The sequence below is a fragment of the Telmatherina bonti genome (assembly GCF_933228915.1).
Source record: "Telmatherina bonti genome assembly, chromosome: 16".
Taxonomy (NCBI): Eukaryota; Metazoa; Chordata; class Actinopteri; order Atheriniformes; family Telmatherinidae; genus Telmatherina; species Telmatherina bonti.
The window spans coordinates 8,964,757-8,985,590 of record NC_136614.1 but is presented as its reverse complement, the minus strand read 5'-3'; the positions used below and the strand labels follow the sequence as shown (position 1 = coordinate 8,985,590).

Sequence of the window (20,834 nt, the reverse complement as noted above, 5' to 3'; positions counted from 1 at the left end):
GAGGTGCAGATGTCGGGGCGAGGTGCAGATGTCGGGGGGAGGTGCAGATGTCGGGGCGAGGTGCAGATGTCGGGGGGGAGGTGCAGATGTCGGGGGGAGGTGCAGATGTCGGGGGGAGGTGCAGATGTCGGGGCGAGGTGCAGATGTCGGGGCGAGGTGCAGATGTCGGGGGGAGGTGCAGATGTCGGGGCGAGGTGCAGATGTCGGGGGGAGGTGCAGATGTCGAGGGGAGGTGCAGATGTCGGGGGCGAGGTGCAGATGTCGGGGGGAGGTGCAGATGTCGGGGCGAGGTGCAGATGTCGGGGGGAGGTGCAGATGTCGGGGCGAGGTGCAGATGTCGAGGGGAGGTGCAGATGTCGGGGGGAGGTGCAGATGTCGGGGCGAGGTGCAGATGTCGAGGGGAGGTGCAGATGTCGGGGCGAGGTGCAGATGTCGGGGGGAGGTGCAGATGTCGGGGGGAGGTGCAGATGTCGGGGGGAGGTGCAGATGTCGGGGGCGAGGTGCAGATGTCGGGGCGAGGTGCAGATGTCGGGGCGAGGTGCAGATGTCGGGGCGAGGTGCAGATGTCGGGGGGAGGTGCAGATGTCGGGGCGAGGTGCAGATGTCGAGGGGAGGTGCAGATGTCGAGGGGAGGTGCAGATGTCGGGGGGGAGGTGCAGATGTCGGGGGGAGGTGCAGATGTCGGGGCGAGGTGCAGATGTCGGGGGGGAGGTGCAGATGTCGGGGCGAGGTGCAGATGTCGGGGCGAGGTGCAGATGTCGGGGCGAGGTGCAGATGTCGAGGGGAGGTGCAGATGTCGAGGGGAGGTGCAGATGTCGGGGCGAGGTGCAGATGTCGGGGCGAGGTGCAGATGTCGAGGGGAGGTGCAGATGTCGAGGGGAGGTGCAGATGTCGAGGGGAGGTGCAGATGTCGGGGGAGGACTGAGGCTAAGTTTGGACCTGCAGACGGTCGGCGACGTGGCTGGATAATTAACGGGAAGATCTAAGCTGACGGCGCGGAGGCGAAGATGCTGACGAGCTGACAGGATGTTGGACTGAAAAACAGCTCAGAACCAAACAAACACCACAGAAGAAGAGTTCAAACACCTCCAGCCTCTTGTTTTTGTGATGAAGTCATTTTTCAGCCTGGCAGGAAGTGGAGCGAGCCGCAGGTGTCGGGCCCTCTGATTGGACGGAATAAAACTGGTGAATTGGTCGTGTGAGGCGGTTTGGAGTCAGAGGAATCTGCTGCGTTCCACTCGGATCGTCAGCGTTGTGTCAGACTCCATCTCCATGTTTTCTCCTCCATCTTTAGAGAAAACGAAGGAGAAAACAGGGGGAAGGTGTTGGAGGCTCGACAAGGTCCCGTTAACCCCGCGAAGCCCAGGTGAAGTCAGGTGGGCTGTGGACCGGCTTGGATCTCATCAGGGCCTCAGATCTGCTGGTTTCAGGCGGTTTGTGAATGTTGAACTGGTCTGGAACCAGTTTCTCTTCTCTCCCAGTTAACTCTGACGGATTGCCTCAGACCACTCACCCGATCGATGTCCGGTCCGGAGTATTGATCCCAGATGACCTGGATATGGATCTGAGGATCAGGACCGTTTCAGTCCCTCCCTGTGCAGAGATAATTGATTATCAGTCAGCACTGATTGGCTGCTCTGATCACTAATCATCCAATTAGACGTTGCTCCCATGATGCTGTAAAACAGAGAGATTCCCACGTTGGACCAATTCAGACGTTTTACTGGCTGTAATGAACTTTTTAAAGTAAATGTGATTCATGAAGAACTTCTCACAGATTAAACTAACAAAATACGTGAAACATCATACAATTAATATATAAAACAGTAGTGTCAGCCTCTGATTGGCCAAAACCATCACGACAACACAATACTTCCAATTTAAAATTAACATTAACACCACCAGCTGGAATAGGGTGGACTGCCCTCTCCGGGTCGGGAGTGAGGTCCTGCCTCAAGTGGAGGAGTTTAAATATCTCAGGGTCTTGTTCAGGAGTGAAGGAAGGATGGAGCGTGAGATGGACAGATGGATCGGTGCGGCGTCTGCAGTAATGCGGACTCTGCGCCGGTCTGTCGTGGTGAAGAAGGAGCTGAGCCAGAAGGCGAAGCTCTTGATTTACCAGTCGATCTACGTTCCTACCCTCACCTATGGTCATGAGCTGTGGGTCGTGACCGAAAGAAGACGATCTCGTATACAGGCGGCTGAAATGAGTTTCCTCCGCAGGGTGGCCGGGCTCTCCCTTAGAGATAGGGTGAGGAGCTCGGTCATCCTGGAGGAGATCAGAGTAGAGCCGCTGCTCCTTCGCATCGAGAGGAACCAGTTGAGGTGGCTCGGGCATCTGGTCAGGATGCCTCCTGGACCTCCCTGGTGAGGTGTTCCAGGCACGTCCCTCTGGGAGGAGACCCCGGGGAAGACCCAGGACACGCTGGAGGGATTATATCTCTCGGCTGGCCTGGGAACGCCTCGGGATCCCCCCCACAGAGTTGGCAAATGTGGCTGGGGAGAGGGAAGTCTGGACTTCCCTGCTTAGGCTGCTGCCCCCGCGACCCGACTCCGGATAAGCAGCAGAAAATGGATGGATGGCATTAATAAGGAACTATCATCGTATAAATTTCAATCAATGCAGGTTGATTTTCCATGTGACTCATTAGAAACTGATTCAAAGTGTAACATTCCTGTAAAACCAGCTGTTTTATGTTCTGCAGATCACATCTGTCCTCATGTTACACGTTTCTTGCATTTTTCTGCAACACCCCAAAAACACGCCTCCTGCTGAGGGACGCAGGTTGCAGGTTGAGGTGGCGTTCGCTTCAGGAGTCGCCTGGCAAAACCACAACAGTCTGCATCATTTCAGAGGTGTTGGCTTGTCAATGGGCACCAAGCGAAGTAAGGAGTCGATCGGGGGTAATAATTGTATCAACACACATTCTCTAATAAAACCACAGAAATCCAAGTTGCTGTCAGATGGATGGATGGAGGTAGTATCTGTCGACAGCTAAACGACAACAGAATAACAGTAACTTTTATTAAAAAAACAGCGAAATCTTCTCAGATTTTAAGCTTTAGAGTCACTCATGTTTAGTTTTCTGGGTGTTTTTTTGACACTTTTGACTCTTTTCTTGTCCGATGTTTCCGATCAGGATTCCCAGTCGGACTGTTTCCTAAAGTCAACCTGTAGGCGTCAAACGTGGAGCAGAAGGCAGAAAATGCTTCCATGACACCAGATCTTTGGTTTTCAGCTCATTGATGAACGGGATCTGTTCTATCTGTCGTCTCTTATCAGGCGTCCGATCTGCGCCCCGGATCTCGAGCCTGTTTGAAGTCCAGCCGGGGGGGGGGGGTCAGTCTTCTCATGAAGTATTCATGCAGCATGTCGAGTGTGTGTGTGTGTGTTTTCACTGCTGCTGTGTGTCAGCAGCGAGAGGGCGGGGTTGTGAAAAGAGAGGGAAGCCAGGGAGGGAAGGTGAGAGATGCAGACGGACGGAGGAGGAGGAGGGAGGAGGAAGGCTGGAGCTTCGTTCGTGTTTCCCAGCAACAACGACAACGAGAAGCTGGAATTCACGGCTTTATTTCCACCTCTTGTTTCTGTCCTTTATCCCTCCTTTGCTGCTGCTGCTGCCTTTCATCCCTCTCTCTCCTGGAGTCGAGGAGGAGGAGGAGGAGGAAGAGGAGGAGGTGGAGTGGAACAGCATTGCGATGCAGACTGCAGGAACAGACTGAAGAGCTACAGGAGAGAGGAGAGAGGAGGGAGAGGGTTGAAGAAATGGACCAATAGAAAGGAAAAGACTGAGCGAAGAGGATGAAGAGAGAGACTGGGAAGAAGAAGAAGAGATAAGATCAAAAGACAGAAGAAGAAAGGACAACAGAGGAAGGTTGAAGAGTTGGAGGATGGAAAAATGGTTGATTAATGGAAGATAGGAGTGATGGAAGGATGGTGTGCAGCAGGATAATGACAGATCTGAGCTTTGCAGGTGGAGGTGTGGTGCAGCGTCGGGTGGAGCGGCGGCCGCTTCACCCATCTTTCCCTCTGAAAGACTGAATCCAAACAGCAACTTTGTTTGTGGAGGATCTTTAAGGCGAAAGTGGAGCCAACGCTTCCTGAAAACTTCTGACTCTGAAACAAAGCGATGAAACCCGGGCGGAGAACTGATGGATGTGGACGGAACCTGTTGGAATGAGACGAGTCTGAGGAGTCTGCTTCGCTTTGACTCGAACCAGCAGACCAGAAGTTCCTGATGAACTTGAAGAGAAACAAAGGCTGAAGGAGTTTTATCCAAATCTGGACAAACTTATCTGTCATTTCACATAGAAATGAAGACAAATCCGACAAAGATGGACCGTTTCCTGGTGAAAATGAGGCTGATCAGATGTCAGTGTGGAGATAATAAAACAAGTTACAGACTGATAATTAACTAAAGACAAAGTCATTGTTTAAAGGTTTGAATTGCTCTCAAACCAAACATTTAAAAACATTGAAGTCTTTTAAAAGATGAGTTCTGCCACTGGTTGTAAGAAAATAAACGGATTAAAGTGTGTATTGATCATAAGGTTTGTTGTTTGGCACAACGACTGAAAGGAAAGCAATGGGTGGATGCTTGGGCACAAACGTGAGACCTGTTGGAGGATCGGTGCGTTTGGTGGAGGAATCGGATTGTGTAGACCTCTATAAGACCGCCTGAAAACAAACTGATCAATACTTTGACGCTACAGTCAGACTGGTGTGTAGCTCTGAAGGCATTTTGGTGGGAACATCTCTGATGGAGCATTTTCTCATGATGTTTGCTGACGAACTGATAAACTCTAAAAATCTCCTCCATCCTGTCAGGAAGTTCCGTCTGGACTCATCCTGCAGGACGTATTGATCCGACGACTTTGGACAATTGTTGCAGGGACTTTGGAATTGGCTGAGAACTTCCGGCTTTGTCCTGGAAACACGCGCAGATTTTCTCACCGGCAGGTTTCAGAGGGCTGGTTCTGGTTCTGTATGATGGTGAATGAGGACCAGAACCAGTCTGGATACGTATCTTCCTCAAGGCGGAGAACTCTGAGCAGATAATGGATTGGAAGGAACTGTGAGTAGAAATGCCTTTTGAAGTGTGACTGAAAACCTGGCATGAGGAGTCGCTTGTGTAGAGGAGGTGTCCATAAAGAGAGAACAAGTGGAGCTGAGGGAGCGGTAACATTTATGACAGGCTATAAAGTCCGTCTCTCTGCTCTTTATCATGTTTAACATCACAGTTTCGCCCTCTTCAGTGTCAAACATGACAGCCAGGAATGAAACTGGAAAAACTGGCTGTAATTAAGGCTTAAACGTGATTTAGAAAAGATCATGACCTGTTCACCACCAGTTTAACTGGTTTGATAGGAGATTTAAAGCTTCGCCTCAATGATTCTCTAAAACATCTTCAATCACTAAAAGTCTCGTTTACAAAACAAGAAAAGCAGTAAAGCGGTTTCTAGTTTGCACTAAATTCAGTCTGAAGCATCGTTAGACTCACCTACAGGAACCTTTGTAGACGTTTGGACCAGCCAATCGTTAACAAAAGCTGTTGTCCGTGGGAGGGGCTTAATGGGATATTGGCCATGACTTGTTGATAATTCGTCCAATGCTGCTGGTGGGTCCACCACCTTCCTGCGTTCCACTGTCGGCCATCTTGAATTCATCACTCTGTGTCTGGTTCCATGTTTGGAGGATTTGGTGCATTTATGTCTTGCATGTTTGGTATTTTAGGAGGATTTATTTTGTTTGGACTGTTTAGAGCTGGGCTGTCCAGCTCCAGTGCTCGAGGGCAACAGGTTTTCCATGTATCCCTGTTCCAACACGCCTAATTGAGGACCGACTTTGAACTTCCCTGGTTCAGAGGGTTTGCAGTGTTTGATGGTTCTGGTATGTTTGGTTTGGTGCGTCTTGTGTGTTTGCAAGTTTTGGTTGTATTTAGAGACTTTAGTGTGTGTGTGTGTGTGTGTGTGTGTGGTGTGTGTGTGTGTGTGTGTGTGTGTGTGTGTGTGTGTGTGTAATTATGTATTGTTGGAGTACTTGAAGTGTTCGGTTTGGTGTGTTTGGAGGGCCTGGTCGCTGTGATTTGGTTGTGATTGTGGCTACTGTGAAGTGTTTGTGTCTGACTTGCTATGTTTGGAACATTTAGAGGGTTTTAAGTGTTTGGTTTGGTGTGTCTTGGTTGTATTCAGAGGGTTTAGTGTGTGCGATTATGTTGTGTTTTGAAAGTCTGGTGTATTTTGAGTGTTTGGGGTACTTGCAGTGTTCGGTTTTGGGTGTTTTGGTGTGTTCAGAGGACCTGGTCTCTGTGATTTGGTTGTGTTTGTGTCTTGCTTGCTATGTTTGGAGCCTTCAGAGCAGGGGTGTCAAACTCTAGTCCCAGAGGGCCGGTCTCTGGCAGGCTTTGTTTTTTCTCTCTACCAACACAGCTGATTCAAATCATATGGATCCAGCAGCTTCTTGTCAACCTATTTATGAATTTTGGTTAGGTGTGTTGGAGAATGGAGACAACAAAAACCTGTAGGATACCGGCCCTCAAGGACTGGAGTTTGACACCTGTGCTTTGGAGGGTTTGAAGTGTTTGGTTTGGTGTGTCTTGGTTGTATTCAGAGGGTTTAGTGCAGGGGTGTCCAGTCCTTGAGATCTACCATCCTGCAACCTTTAGATGCAACCCCTGTCCAGCACAGCTGAGTCAAATAACTGAATTCCTCTTCTGCATGTCATTCAGCTCTGCAGAGACCTGCTAACGAACCACTTATTTGATTCAGAATTATGGAGGAGGGTTGCCCCTAAAAACAGCAGGATGGTAGATCTCCAGGACCGGACTTGGGCACCCCTGGTTTAGTGTGTGCGATTATGTTGTTTGGAGAGTCTGGTGTGTTTTAAGTATTTGTTTTGGAGTGATTCAGCACATTATGGGCATATTCAAATCAGCCTTTTTGATTTGAATCCCAGTCCGTTTGCTCGGAAAGTCGTCTTTGTTTGGGGAAATGTGAATATGCCTACTGGGACCACCTGCAAACGCAGGTCTATGACTGTTTCAAGCAGACCAAATATAGGAAGAGACCACAAAAAAGTTGCTCCCTGCCTGTGGCGTAGCATTGCATTGTGGGTAAATCCATAGCGATGGCGTTAAGGGTCCTCTGCCTCGTCTGGTGTTCATACTGCCTCTATTGTTGCAGCGTATTTCTGCAGTATACTTGCATAAGACACAATAAAAACCCAAAACAGCCATAGTTTGGTCTCCATGTTTAACTGGCAGGCGGAGGAAACAGAGTTTTCTTCTTCACGTCGATCTTGTCCTCTCTTCTGCTAAATACTAGTGCAGCGCCACCTCTGGTGGGAATGGGGATATATTATTCTAATGGTTTGACTGGTTTGACCAAAGTGCAACGTGAACACGATCTCAGTCCGCATGGATACACCCCCCTACAACTGAGCCAAGTCCCCAACTGGACCGAGTCTAGCGGAGTGTCCTGATGGGAATGCAGCTCTAGTGTTCAGTTTGGAATGGGGTGTTTGATTGTATTTGAAGAGCTCAGAGAGTTTAGAGCAGTGATTCCTCAAGTACTACTACAACTAATACTATGTTTTATATGTTTCCACACTTTAATACACAAAGCTGAAATGAATTGTCCATCAACAGGCTTGCAAAGAACTGAATGAGAAAATCCTTTAATCTGGATTCTAAAACCTCCAGAGTGTTGGGCATTCAGTTGGTGGTGTTAGTGTGTGTCGTTGCTTTTTGGTGTGTTTGACATGTTTGGTGTAAAGAGTTTATTGCAGAGATGTCACACTCCAGTCCTTGAGGGCCAGCATCCTGCAGGTTTTTGTTGTTTCCCAGCCCCAACAAACCTGATTTCAATCAAATGGTTTCAACAGCTTCTTATCAAGTTATTCACAATGATTTATTAGTTTCAGTCAGGTGTCTTGGAGCAGAGAAACAACAAAAAACTGCCAGGACACTGGCCTTCGAGTACCAGAGTTTATGTCCTGTGGTTTGCAGTGTTTAGAGGGTTTGCAGTGTTTGGTTCGGTGTGTTTAAGTGTTTTCTGATCGATCGATTGGTGTGTTCAGTGCGGCGATCACAACTCTTGTCCTGGAGGCCCATGGTTCTGGAGGTTTTAGATGTTTTCCTGCTTCCACTCACTTAATTCGTAAGAAATGGATCCAACAGCTTGTTCAGTTCTTCACAATGACCCGTTTATTTGCCTAGGTGTGTTGAAACCTGGGGGACGGTGGCCCTTGTGGACCAGATTTGCTGGTCCCTGGTTGACACTCAGTGTCATGGTTGGTTTTTTGGTAAATTAAATCTGTTGTGTTTGTGCTGTCTTGTCTGGTTTCATGGTTTCGGTGTGTAAACAGTGTCTGCAGACGTTCCTGCTGAAGCTTTTTGTTCTGGGTGAAACTCTTCTCCCCGCTGCTGCTGATCCAGATAAACCCAGTTCAGCTGAGTCACGGTGTCGCCTCGTTTTTCTGAAGACTTTTAATCCTCTTTACTTCCATCTCCCCACCATCTACTTCCCACTGCTGCTTTCTTTCTCTCCTCGTTCTGCTTTTGCACAGTTCTCTGCTTGATCTTTACTTTAATATTGATTAGTATATCGATTGATTCTGCTTTTGAACTTGATCCAGACCAGAGTCTGCAGACCAGAAACACATTCAGATCCACAAATCTGACACCGTCTGACTCAGATTCTGATCGTTCTGGTGATTGTTTTCCTCTCATGTTGACATTTCTTAGCACACGAGTTAGCGTGGACATAAATGTCAGTGTGTTACCGCACACACACACACACACACACACACACACACACGCACACACACACACGTTCAGCCTGCAGCGCTGCAGTTTGCTGAGCCTGTTGGGGACAAACTGTGTGGCTCTGTTGTCCTTCATGGAGGCTGCAATTACACGCTCTGTTTTCTGATTGGACTCGGTGAGGAAGAAGGGATGAAGAAGAGGAGTGAAGGGAGTTTACCTCTCTAATGATCTGGGACCGACTCCCCCTGGATTCCCCCATTGCACTCCAGTAATCCAACACTCTTCCTCCTCTTCCTCTCTGATCCTCCAGAGCTGCAGAGGTAAATTCAGCTGTTACTAAAAACAAAATCTGCAGTAAAAGGAGCGAAACGGAGCGAGAGTGGAAATCTTTATTCCAGCGAGGCTTGGAGATCATCAGGGTGAAAACCTCATTTATCAACCTTTCATAGAAACTGTGCAGAAAGAATCCATGTTTACCCGACATGTGGAGGCCAGTTAGTCAGAAATCATCCCTGCTTGTTCTACATCTCCTGCTTGTCATGTTCCCCGTTGTTTACATGCAGAAACTCTCCGTTAACGCGATGGGAACCACGTTGCTTCGCCTCTCTTTAGTCACTCGTTCAAGCTCAGAAACATTTATTTAAAAATCCATCTGAAGCTCGTTTGCAAACGTTTAAAAGCACGAGACAGATATTATTTAGACATCCTCTGAAAGCAGCGGTTCTCAAACTGGGGGTCGGCAGCCCAGTAAGGGCCGCCAGATGATCATAAGAAAATCCATCACCGACATCTGTCAGATAAATTACATTTATTTTTACCAGAACTGTGCAATTAAACCATCATCATCTTCATTTTTTTTACACATAAACAACAAAATCATGTTAAACATGTGAATTTGGTGTGATCTAAACAAGCCTCATCGTTAAACTGAACCCATCAAAACCAGTTCATTCTTCTTATGGGAATTCTGACGGGTTTCCAGTTTAATTTCTACTGGAAGTGTGTGCACCGTGGTCCGGTTGTGTCAGGGTTTCGTTCTGACCTCCGCAGCACGCCAGTTCAACCCGGGAGACCCGATGTGTCCGCGAGGGCCGGCAGCATCTGCCAGATCACAAAATCACACAGTCTTTTTACCGGCGACCGAAAGAGTCGTTGCATCGAAAAGAATCTGCATGTCCAACTCAGCTTCCTCTCGCAGAACTGCTGCATCTCGCTCCGTTCCTTCTCCTTTCTGCTGCCTCGCTGGTGTCTCCCCCAACAGGGGGGGATGCTCCACGTCCCTGCAGAACGCAGACAAGTACTCTACGAATGAAGTTACTTTAATAGAAGTTAGTGTTCTTGAAGTGCCCTACTTAAGTAGAAGTACTAAAATATTTAACATTTTTTCTACTTAAGTATTACAAGTAGTTTATCTTAAAGTTTTACTCTAGTACTGAAAGTAAAAGTAGTTCATCGTGTTGTGAGTTATTTAATACACCATTAAACTTTGTGTATCATATTGTTTATGATTTTAAACGTTTAGCCTGACTGTCAGAAATCCTTTTACTGGAGTAGATGAGGTATAGACATAGATCAGACAGATGAGGTGTAGACATAGATCAGACAGATGAGGTGTAGACATAGATCAGACAGATGAGGTATAGACACAGATCAGACAGATGAGGTGTAGAATTAGATCAGACAGATGAGGTATAGACATAGATCAGACAGATGAGGTATAGACACAGATCAGACAGATGAGGTGTAGACATAGATGAGACAGATGAGGTGTAGACATAGATCAGACAGATGAGGTATAGACATAGATCAGACAGATGAGGTATAGACACGGATGAGACAGATGAGGTGTAGACATAGATCAGACAGATGAGGTATAGACATAGAGGAGACAGATGAGGTATAGACACGGATGAGACAGATGAGGTGTAGACATAGATCAGACAGATGAGGTATAGACATAGAGGAGACAGATGGGGTATAGACATAGATAAGGTACAGACATAGAGGAGACGGATGGGGTATAGACATAGATAAGGTACAGACATAGAGGAGACGGATGAGGTATAGACATAGATCAGACAGATGAGGTATAGACATGGATGAGACTGATGAGGTATAGACATGGATCAGACTGATGAGGTATGGACATGGATCAGAAAGATGAGGTATAGAAATGGATGAGACAGATGAGGTATAGACATAGAGAAGACAGATGAGGTATAGACATGGATGAGACAGATGAGGTATAGACATGGATGAGACAGATGAGTATATACAGAAAGTAGAAAGATGAGGTATAGACATGGATGAGACAGATGAGGTATAGACATGGATGAGACAGATGAGGTATAGACATGGATGAGACAGATGAGGTATAGACATGGATGAGACAGATGAGGTATAGACATGGATAAGATAGATGAGGTATAGACATAGAGGAGACTGATGAGGTATAGACATGGATAAGACTGATGAGGTATAGACATGGATGAGACAGATGAGGTATAGACATAGATCGGACTGATGAGGTATAGACATGGATGAGACTGATGAGGTATAGACATGGATCAGACAGATGAGGTATAGACATGGATGAGACTGATGAGGTATAGACATGGATGAGACTGATGAGGTATAGACATAGAGGAGACAGATGAGGTATAGACATAGATGAGGTATAGACATAGATGAGACTGATGAGGTATAGACATGGATGAGACTGATGAGGTATAGACATGGATGAGGTATAGACATGGATCAGACTGATGAGGTATAGACATAGATGAGACAAAGGAGGTATAGACATGGATGACACAGATGAGGTATAGACATGGATGAGACTGATGAGGTATAGACATAGAGGAGACTGATGAGGTATAGACATAGATGAGGTATAGACATAGATGAGACTGATGAGGTATAGACATGGATCAGACAGATGAGGTATAGACATGGATGAGACTGATGAGGTATAGACATGGATGAGACTGATGAGGTATAGACATGGATGAGACTGATGAGGTATAGACATGGATGAGACAGATGAGGTATAGACATGGATGAGACAGATGAGGTATAGACATAGATGAGACAGATGAGATATAGACATGGATGAGACTGATGAGGTATAGACATGGATGAGACAGATGAGGTATAGACATGGATGAGACAGATGAGGTATAGACATGGATCAGACTGAGGCATAGACATGGATGAGACAGATGAGGTATAGACATGGATGAGACAGATGAGGTATAGACATGGATGAGACAGATGAGGTATAGACATAGTTGAGACTGATGAGGTATAGACATGGATGAGACAGATGAGGTATAGACATTGATGAGACAGATGAGGTATAGACATGGATGAGACAGATGGGGTATAGACATAGATAAGGTACAGACATAGAGGAGACGGATGAGGTATAGACATAGATCAGACAGATGAGGTATAGACATGGATGAGACTGATGAGGTATAGACATGGATCAGACTGATGAGGTATGGACATGGATCAGAAAGATGAGGTATAGACATGGATGAGACTGATGAGGTATAGACATGGATGAGACAGATGAGGTATAGACATGGATGAGACTGATGAGGTATAGACATAGATGAGACTGATGAGGTATAGACATAGAGGAGACTGATGAGGTATAGACATAGATGAGGTATAGACATAGATGAGACTGATGAGGTATAGACATGGATCAGACAGATGAGGTATAGACATGGATGAGACTGATGAGGTATAGACATGGATGAGACTGATGAGGTATAGACATGGATGAGACTGATGAGGTATAGACATGGATGAGACAGATGAGGTATAGACATGGATGAGACAGATGAGGTATAGACATAGATGAGACAGATGAGATATAGACATGGATGAGACTGATGAGGTATAGACATGGATGAGACAGATGAGGTATAGACATGGATGAGACAGATGAGGTATAGACATGGATCAGACTGAGGCATAGACATGGATGAGACAGATGAGGTATAGACATGGATGAGACAGATGAGGTATAGACATGGATGAGACAGATGAGGTATAGACATAGATGAGACTGATGAGGTATAGACATGGATGAGACAGATGAGGTATAGACATGGATGAGACAGATGAGGTATAGACATGGATGAGACAGATGGGGTATAGACATAGATAAGGTACAGACATAGAGGAGACGGATGAGGTATAGACATAGATCAGACAGATGAGGTATAGACATGGATGAGACTGATGAGGTATAGACATGGATCAGACAGATGAGGTATGGACATGGATCAGAAAGATGAGGTATAGAAATGGATGAGACAGATGAGGTATAGACATAGAGAAGACAGATGAGGTATAGACATGGATGAGACAGATGAGGTATAGACATGGATGAGACAGATGAATATAGACAGAAAGGAGAAAGATGAGGTATAGACATGGATGAGACAGATGAGGTATAGACATGGATGAGACAGATGAGGTATAGACATGGATGAGACAGATGAGGTATAGACATGGATAAGATAGATGAGGTATAGACATAGAGGAGACTGATGAGGTATAGACATGGATAAGACTGATGAGGTATAGACATGGATGAGACAGATGAGGTATAGACATGGATCGGACTGATGAGGTATAGACATGGATGAGACTGATGAGGTATAGACATGGATCAGACAGATGAGGTATAGACATGGATGAGACTGATGAGGTATAGACATGGATGAGACTGATGAGGTATAGACATAGAGGAGACTGATGAGGTATAGACATAGATGAGGTATAGACATAGATGAGACTGATGAGGTATAGACATGGATGAGACTGATGAGGTATAGACATGGATGAGGTATAGACATGGATCAGACTGATGAGGTATAGACATAGATGAGACAAATGAGGTATAGACATGGATCAGACAGATGAGGTATAGACATAGATGAGACAGATGAGGTATAGACAGATGAGACAGATGGGGTATAGACATAGATAAGGTACAGACATAGAAGAGACGGATGAGGTATAGACATAGATCAGACAGATGAGGTATAGACATGGATGAGACTGATGAGGTATAGACATGGATCAGACTGATGAGGTATGGACATGGATCAGACAGATGAGGTATAGACATGGATGAGACTGATGAGGTATAGACATACAGGAGACAGATGAGGTATAGACATGGATGAGACAGATGAGGTATAGACATGGATGAGACAGATGAGTATAGACAGAAAGGAGACAGATGAGGTATAGACATGGATGAGACAGATGAGGTATAGACATGGATGAGACAGATGAGGTATAGACATGGATGAGACTGATGAGGTATAGACAGAGATGAGACTGATGAGGTATAGACATGGATCAGACAGATGAGGTATAGACATGGATGAGACAGATGAGGTATAGACATGGATGAGACAGATGAGGTATAGACATGGATGAGACAGATGAGGTATAGACATGGATGAGACAGATGAGGTATAGACATGGATGAGACAGATGAGGTATAGACATGGATGAGACTGATGAGGTATAGACATGGATCAGACTGATGAGGTATAGACATGGATGAGACAGATGAGGTATAGACATGGATCAGACTGATGAGGTATAGACATGGATGAGACTGATGAGGTATAGACATGGATCAGACAGATGAGGTATAGACATGGATCAGACTGATGAGGTATAGACATGGATGAGACAGATGAGGTATAGACATGGATCACACAGATGAGGTATAGACATGGATCAGACTGATGAGGTATAGACATGGATCAGACTGATGAGGTATAGACATGGATGAGACAGATGAGGTATAGACATAGATGAGGTATAGACATGGATCTGACTGATGAGGTATAGACATGGATCAGACAGATGAGGTATAGACATGGATGAGACAGATGAGGTATAGACATGGATGAGACAGATGAGGTATAGACATGGATAAGACTGATGAGGTATAGACATGGATGAGACTGATGAGGTATAGACATGGATCAGACAGATGAGGTATAGACATGGATGAGACTGATGAGGTATAGACATGGATGAGACTGATGAGGTATAGACATGGATCAGACTGATGAGGTATAGACATGGATGAGACAGATGAGGTATAGACATAGAGGAGACAGATGAGGTATGGACATGGATGAGACAGATGAGGTATAGACATAGATGAGATTGATGAGGTATAGACATGGATGAGACAGATGAGGTATAGACATGGATCAGACTGATGAGGTATAGACATTGATGAGACTGATGAGGTATAGACATAGATGAGACTGATGAGGTATAGACATAGATGAGGTATAGACATAGATGAGACTGATGAGGTATAGACATGGATCAGACAGATGAGGTATAGACATAGATGAGACAGATGAGGTATAGACATGGATGAGACAGATGAGGTATAGACATGGATGAGACAGATGAGGTATAGACATGGATGAGACTGATGAGGTATAGACATAGATGAGACAGATGAGGTATAGACATAGAGGAGACTGATGAGGTATAGACATAGATGAGGTATAGACATAGATGAGACTGATGAGGTATAGACATGGATCAGACAGATGAGGTATAGACATGGATGAGACTGATGAGGTATAGACATGGATGAGACTGATGAGGTATAGACATGGATGAGACTGATGAGATATAGACATGGATGAGACAGATGAGGTATAGACATGGATGAGACAGATGAGGTATAGACATAGATGAGACAGATGAGATATAGACATGGATGAGACAGATGAGGTATAGACATGGATGAGACAGATGAGGTATAGACATGGATGAGACAGATGAGGTATAGACATAGATGAGACAGATGAGGTATAGACATAGAGGAGACTGATGAGGTATAGACATAGATGAGGTATAGACATAGATGAGACTGATGAGGTATAGACATGGATCAGACAGATGAGGTATAGACATGGATGAGACTGATGAGGTATAGACATGGATGAGACTGATGAGGTATAGACATGGATGAGACTGATGAGGTATAGACATGGATGAGACAGATGAGGTATAGACATGGATGAGACTGATGAGGTATAGACATAGATGAGACAGATGAGATATAGACATGGATGAGACTGATGAGGTATAGACATGGATGAGACAGATGAGGTATAGACATGGATGAGACAGATGAGGTATAGACATGGATCAGACTGAGGCATAGACATGGATGAGACAGATGAGGTATAGACATGGATGAGACAGATGAGGTATAGACATAGATGAGACTGATGAGGTATAGACATGGATGAGACAGATGAGGTATAGACATGGATGAGACAGATGAGGTATAGACATGGATGAGACAGATGAGGTATAGACATGGATGAGACAGATGAGGTATAGACATGGATGAGACAGATGAGGTATAGACATAGATGAGACAGATGAGATATAGACATGGATGAGACTGATGAGGTATAGACATGGATGAGACAGATGAGGTATAGACATGGATGAGACAGATGAGGTATAGACATGGATCAGACTGAGGCATAGACATGGATGAGACAGATGAGGTATAGACATGGATGAGACAGATGAGGTATAGACATGGATTAGACAGATGAGGTATAGACATGGATGAGACAGATGAGGTATAGACATAGATGAGACAGATGAGGTATAGACATAGAGGAGACTGATGAGGTATAGACATAGATGAGGTATAGACATAGATGAGACTGATGAGGTATAGACATGGATCAGACAGATGAGGTATAGACATGGATGAGACTGATGAGGTATAGACATGGATGAGACTGATGAGGTATAGACATGGATGAGACTGATGAGGTATAGACATGGATGAGACAGATGAGGTATAGACATGGATGAGACAGATGAGGTATAGACATAGATGAGACAGATGAGATATAGACATGGATGAGACTGATGAGGTATATACATGGATGAGACAGATGAGGTATAGACATGTATGAGACAGATGAGGTATAGACATGGATCAGACTGAGGCATAGACATGGATGAGACAGATGAGGTATAGACATGGATGAGACAGATGAGGTATAGACATGGATGAGACAGATGAGGTATAGACATAGATGAGACTGATGAGGTATAGACATGGATGAGACAGATGAGGTATAGACATGGATGAGACAGATGAGGTATAGACATGGATGAGACAGATGAGGTATAGACATGGATGAGACAGATGAGGTATAGACATGGATGAGACAGATGAGGTATAGACATAGATGAGACAGATGAGATATAGACATGGATGAGACTGATGAGGTATAGACATGGATGAGACAGATGAGGTATAGACATGGATGAGACAGATGAGGTATAGACATGGATCAGACTGAGGCATAGACATGGTTGAGACAGATGAGGTATAGACATGGATGAGACAGATGAGGTATAGACATAGATGAGACTGATGAGGTATAGACATGGATGAGACAGATGAGGTATAGACATGGATGAGACAGATGAGGTATAGACATGGATGAGACAGATGAGGTTTAGACACAGATGAGTTAGAAATGTCTGGATTCTGCTTTCAGGACGCTTCAGTCTGAAAACTTTGTCTGTTCTGAACCTTTCTTTCTCTGTTGTTTTGGGTTTTCAGGGCAGCTCAGAAACTCAGTCTGTCGCGCAGGAAGAAGTCTCCAGCCGACCCCTGCTCCCCGCCCAGCGAGGCCCCGGGGCCCCTGCCCCCCGTGCTGTACACCGGGGGCTTCAGTGGGGCCCTGCAGCTGTCGCCTCCGGCCATCCCGCCATGTCTGCTTCGCGCCGGATCGAAGGTGAAGGACACGCCTGGAATGGGGAAGGTAAGATGTTGCGTTCAAGGCGCCATGACAACGTGGTGCAGAGGAGATGAACTGGTTTTACTGGTGCAGACATTTAGCCAGCAGCTGTGTCTGCTGCACATTGAGGCGTGGAGTCGCATCCCAAACACCCGTCTCAGACCACCGACTCAGATCCGTATTCTTCCTGTTTGGTCCTCTAGGTTCTGCTGAGACTTTTCCAGCTCCTTGGACTCATCCTGGTGCTAAAATCCTCTTTCCGCCTCTCAGGCTGCGACATCCTGACTGTGTTTCACACACAACTTTTGAAACAGTTTTTTCTTTGATAATCTGTCGATGAAACAGGTTCCTCACTGGAGTTAGAGGCCTTTGTTTCCACTCGGGGGTCCCGCAGGGATCAGCATCACCCTGACCTGTCTCAGACCAGGACAGCAGAAGCTTTCCGAATGTTTTCACCGAGTGCAGGTGTTTCCATGGAAACCTGTTTATCTGAGGGGTTAAAGGCAGCCATCGGTGGCTAACCCAGCCTCCTAACCCTACCTGACCTGTTAGCTCCCTCCAGCCAGCAGAAGTTCATCTGACCATGACTCTTGTTTTCTCTCTTAATCTTCTTTCTTTGCTGAATCAGCGACGTTGTGTGTTCCGAACAACCAGTTCCTTATTACAACGTAAAGCCAAGCGTTACATCGCGTCCCGGAAATAGAAGTTGTATAGCGTTGGTTTTTCAGCCTCGGGACGCTGCTGGATGGTAGCAGCTCTAGAAATGCACCTGATAGACGTCGCTGTGTCATCGAACACGTCCGGGACGCCGAATTTTAAGCTCAGAAAGTCAGAAAGTCTGGTAACTCTAAGATGATTGAAGTTGTTTCTACAGAAATCTCATGTCCAGATTTCCCTGCTTCGCTGAACGGACTCCTGCTTTAGATCCTCTTCTTTCAGATAAACTAAACTACAGCCAGACTCTACTGCACCTGATGAGGATGATGAGGATGATGGTCTCTGTGATGTCATGTGATTATGAACATCTGCAGGAGTTTCCATCCTCTTCCTCCATCAGAACATCTGGAGTTTCTCAGCGAAGACAGCGAAGCTTCAGCTGGGAGGGAATCCTCCTCTTCCTCCTGCTGCTGCTGTCAGACTGGTTTTATTGGTGCTTACTGGTCATAAAGTGTGAAGCAGTTAGTATTTACGGCGGGGAAGCGTCCCTCTGGGACCGGCTCGTAAACCCACTGATGGACTGTTTGCTCCAGCAGCAGAACCGGCGCCGTGTTTCATGAAGCCTTCAGAACGCAGGAGGGTTTTTTCTGATGAAGCGTCGCCGGAGCCGACAGCTGCTGGAACACACACACACACACACACACACACACACGTTAAACACACACATCAGAGAAACATGCGTGTGTTTAACGTGTGCTGCTGGAACTGGGACGGCATCACGTCTCAGACGTCTCTGGTCTCTCTGGGAGTCAGTGTGACGGACAGGTGACCCGTCCAGGTGCCCCCCCCGCTTCATGGTTGGACGTTGCTCCACCTCTTAGTTTTTCCTCATTCGATTCGCTCCTCGGATCAGAACCGAACTTTTCAGATTTTAGTTTTTCTCCTTTTCTTCCTGCTGACGAGCCGTTTGGACCGACATCCGGAACCAGAACCAGGACAAGGACCAGGTCCTACATCGCAGGAACACAGATCTACATCACCTATCCACACCTGTGGTTACCATGGTAGCCTGAGCTTGTGTTTCCTGGGACAGTTCGGTACCAGAACTGATCAGAACCAGGTTTGCATGAAGGATTTGCCGGACCGGAACTTTAAGCGGCGCCGTGACGTTCTGGGCTGAGATCAGCTGTTTCCTGTCGCCGCTGGCGACCAGCAGGTTGCTGATTCGCTCCAACGACTTGCAGCGACGAGCCGTTAAAAACTGCTGCGTCTCAGATCGTTGCTGAGCGGATCAGCGCCGAGTCAGCAGCTCCATGACGGCCAATAAAACACCCTCACACACACACACACAGAGCGCTGCAGGTCAGAGGTCATGGTCCAGCAGCCGGGCCGTGTCTCTCTGAGAACCAGGACGGGTCCAGGAGGTTCTGCTGAGGTCCAAATTGAAACCTCCGTACTGACGTGGACTTCCTGTCCTTCTGCAGGTCCGAGTCATGATCCGGATCTGCTCGGTCCACAGCGAGTCCTCGGAGTCCATGTCCTTCCTGAAGCTGGACGGCAGGAAGAAGCAGCTGACTCTCTGCGAACCGGCGCCGAACCGACGCTCAGCGACTTCCGCCCCCAAAACCTTCACCTTCGACGCCGTCTTCCCGCAGGACGCCTCCCAGGTGGGCAGAGTTCTGCAGACCCGGTTCTGCACCTTACAGGGGTCAAGCCGGTTCGGCGTGGTTCTGGTACAGACCTGAACCTCGCCTCCTGATCAGTCATTGGTGCGTCTCAACGGATCTCTCTCCTGATAGGCCGAGGTGTGTTCGGGGACGGTGGCGGAGGTCATCCAGTCGGTGGTGAACGGCGCCGACGGCTGCATCTTCTGCTTCGGACACGCCGACTTGGGTAAGAACACGCTTCCTCCTCACACACACTCAGACCTTACACACCTCCTGACGTTGCTGACTCCGCCCCCCCAGGTAAGACCTACACCCTGATTGGTCGGGACTGCTCCACCCAGAGTCTGGGCGTGGCTCCGACCGCCATCTCTTGGCTCTTTAAGCTGATCGAGGAGCACAGAGAGAAGTCCGGAGCTCGTTTCTCCGTCAGGGTGTCGGCGGTGGAGATCTCCGGTCGGGAGGAGGCGCTCACCGACCTCCTGGGAGGCCACCAGGAGGCCCTGGGGCCCGCGGTGTCGCTGAGGGAGGATCCTGTGTGTGGATCCCAGGTAAGGATCTCCTCGTCCTTTCATCAAACCTCATTTCATTGTAACTGGTTTCCTCCCAGTTCAGCCTGGTGAGGAACGTCATGTGGTCCAAAAACCAGCTCAACCTTTTATCCCTACCGACCTCTGACCAGTTGCAGAACCAGACGGAGCTTCGGGCCCCCAGCGCTGAGCGGGCGGCGTTCTTCTTGGACGCCGCGCTGGCGGAGAGAAGGAGCAGCCGCGTGCCGAGCGACCAGGAGGCTCGGAGGAACTCCCACTTCCTGTTCACGCTGCACCTCTACCAGGAGCGTCCGGAGAAGAGCAGCAAGGCAGCAGGTCGGTGTCGGATCCAGACTCAGACATTTT

The 20,834-nt window shown here is 47.0% G+C and overlaps 1 protein-coding gene across 1 annotated transcript in view; it reads left to right on the top strand.

Moving 5' to 3' along the window:
* kif26aa (kinesin family member 26Aa) overlaps positions 1-20,834 on the top strand; it is a gene marked incomplete at both ends in the record, with an annotated part of 75,734 nt that overhangs the window by 30,219 nt on the left and 24,681 nt on the right. The window contains 5 exons of the mRNA XM_079255689.1: positions 17,440-17,641; positions 19,759-19,941; positions 20,074-20,167; positions 20,242-20,489; positions 20,621-20,804. Of these exons, the coding sequence (XP_079111815.1) occupies positions 17,440-17,641; positions 19,759-19,941; positions 20,074-20,167; positions 20,242-20,489; positions 20,621-20,804 (911 nt within the window). The remainder of the gene's footprint in view (positions 1-17,439; positions 17,642-19,758; positions 19,942-20,073; positions 20,168-20,241; positions 20,490-20,620; positions 20,805-20,834) is intronic.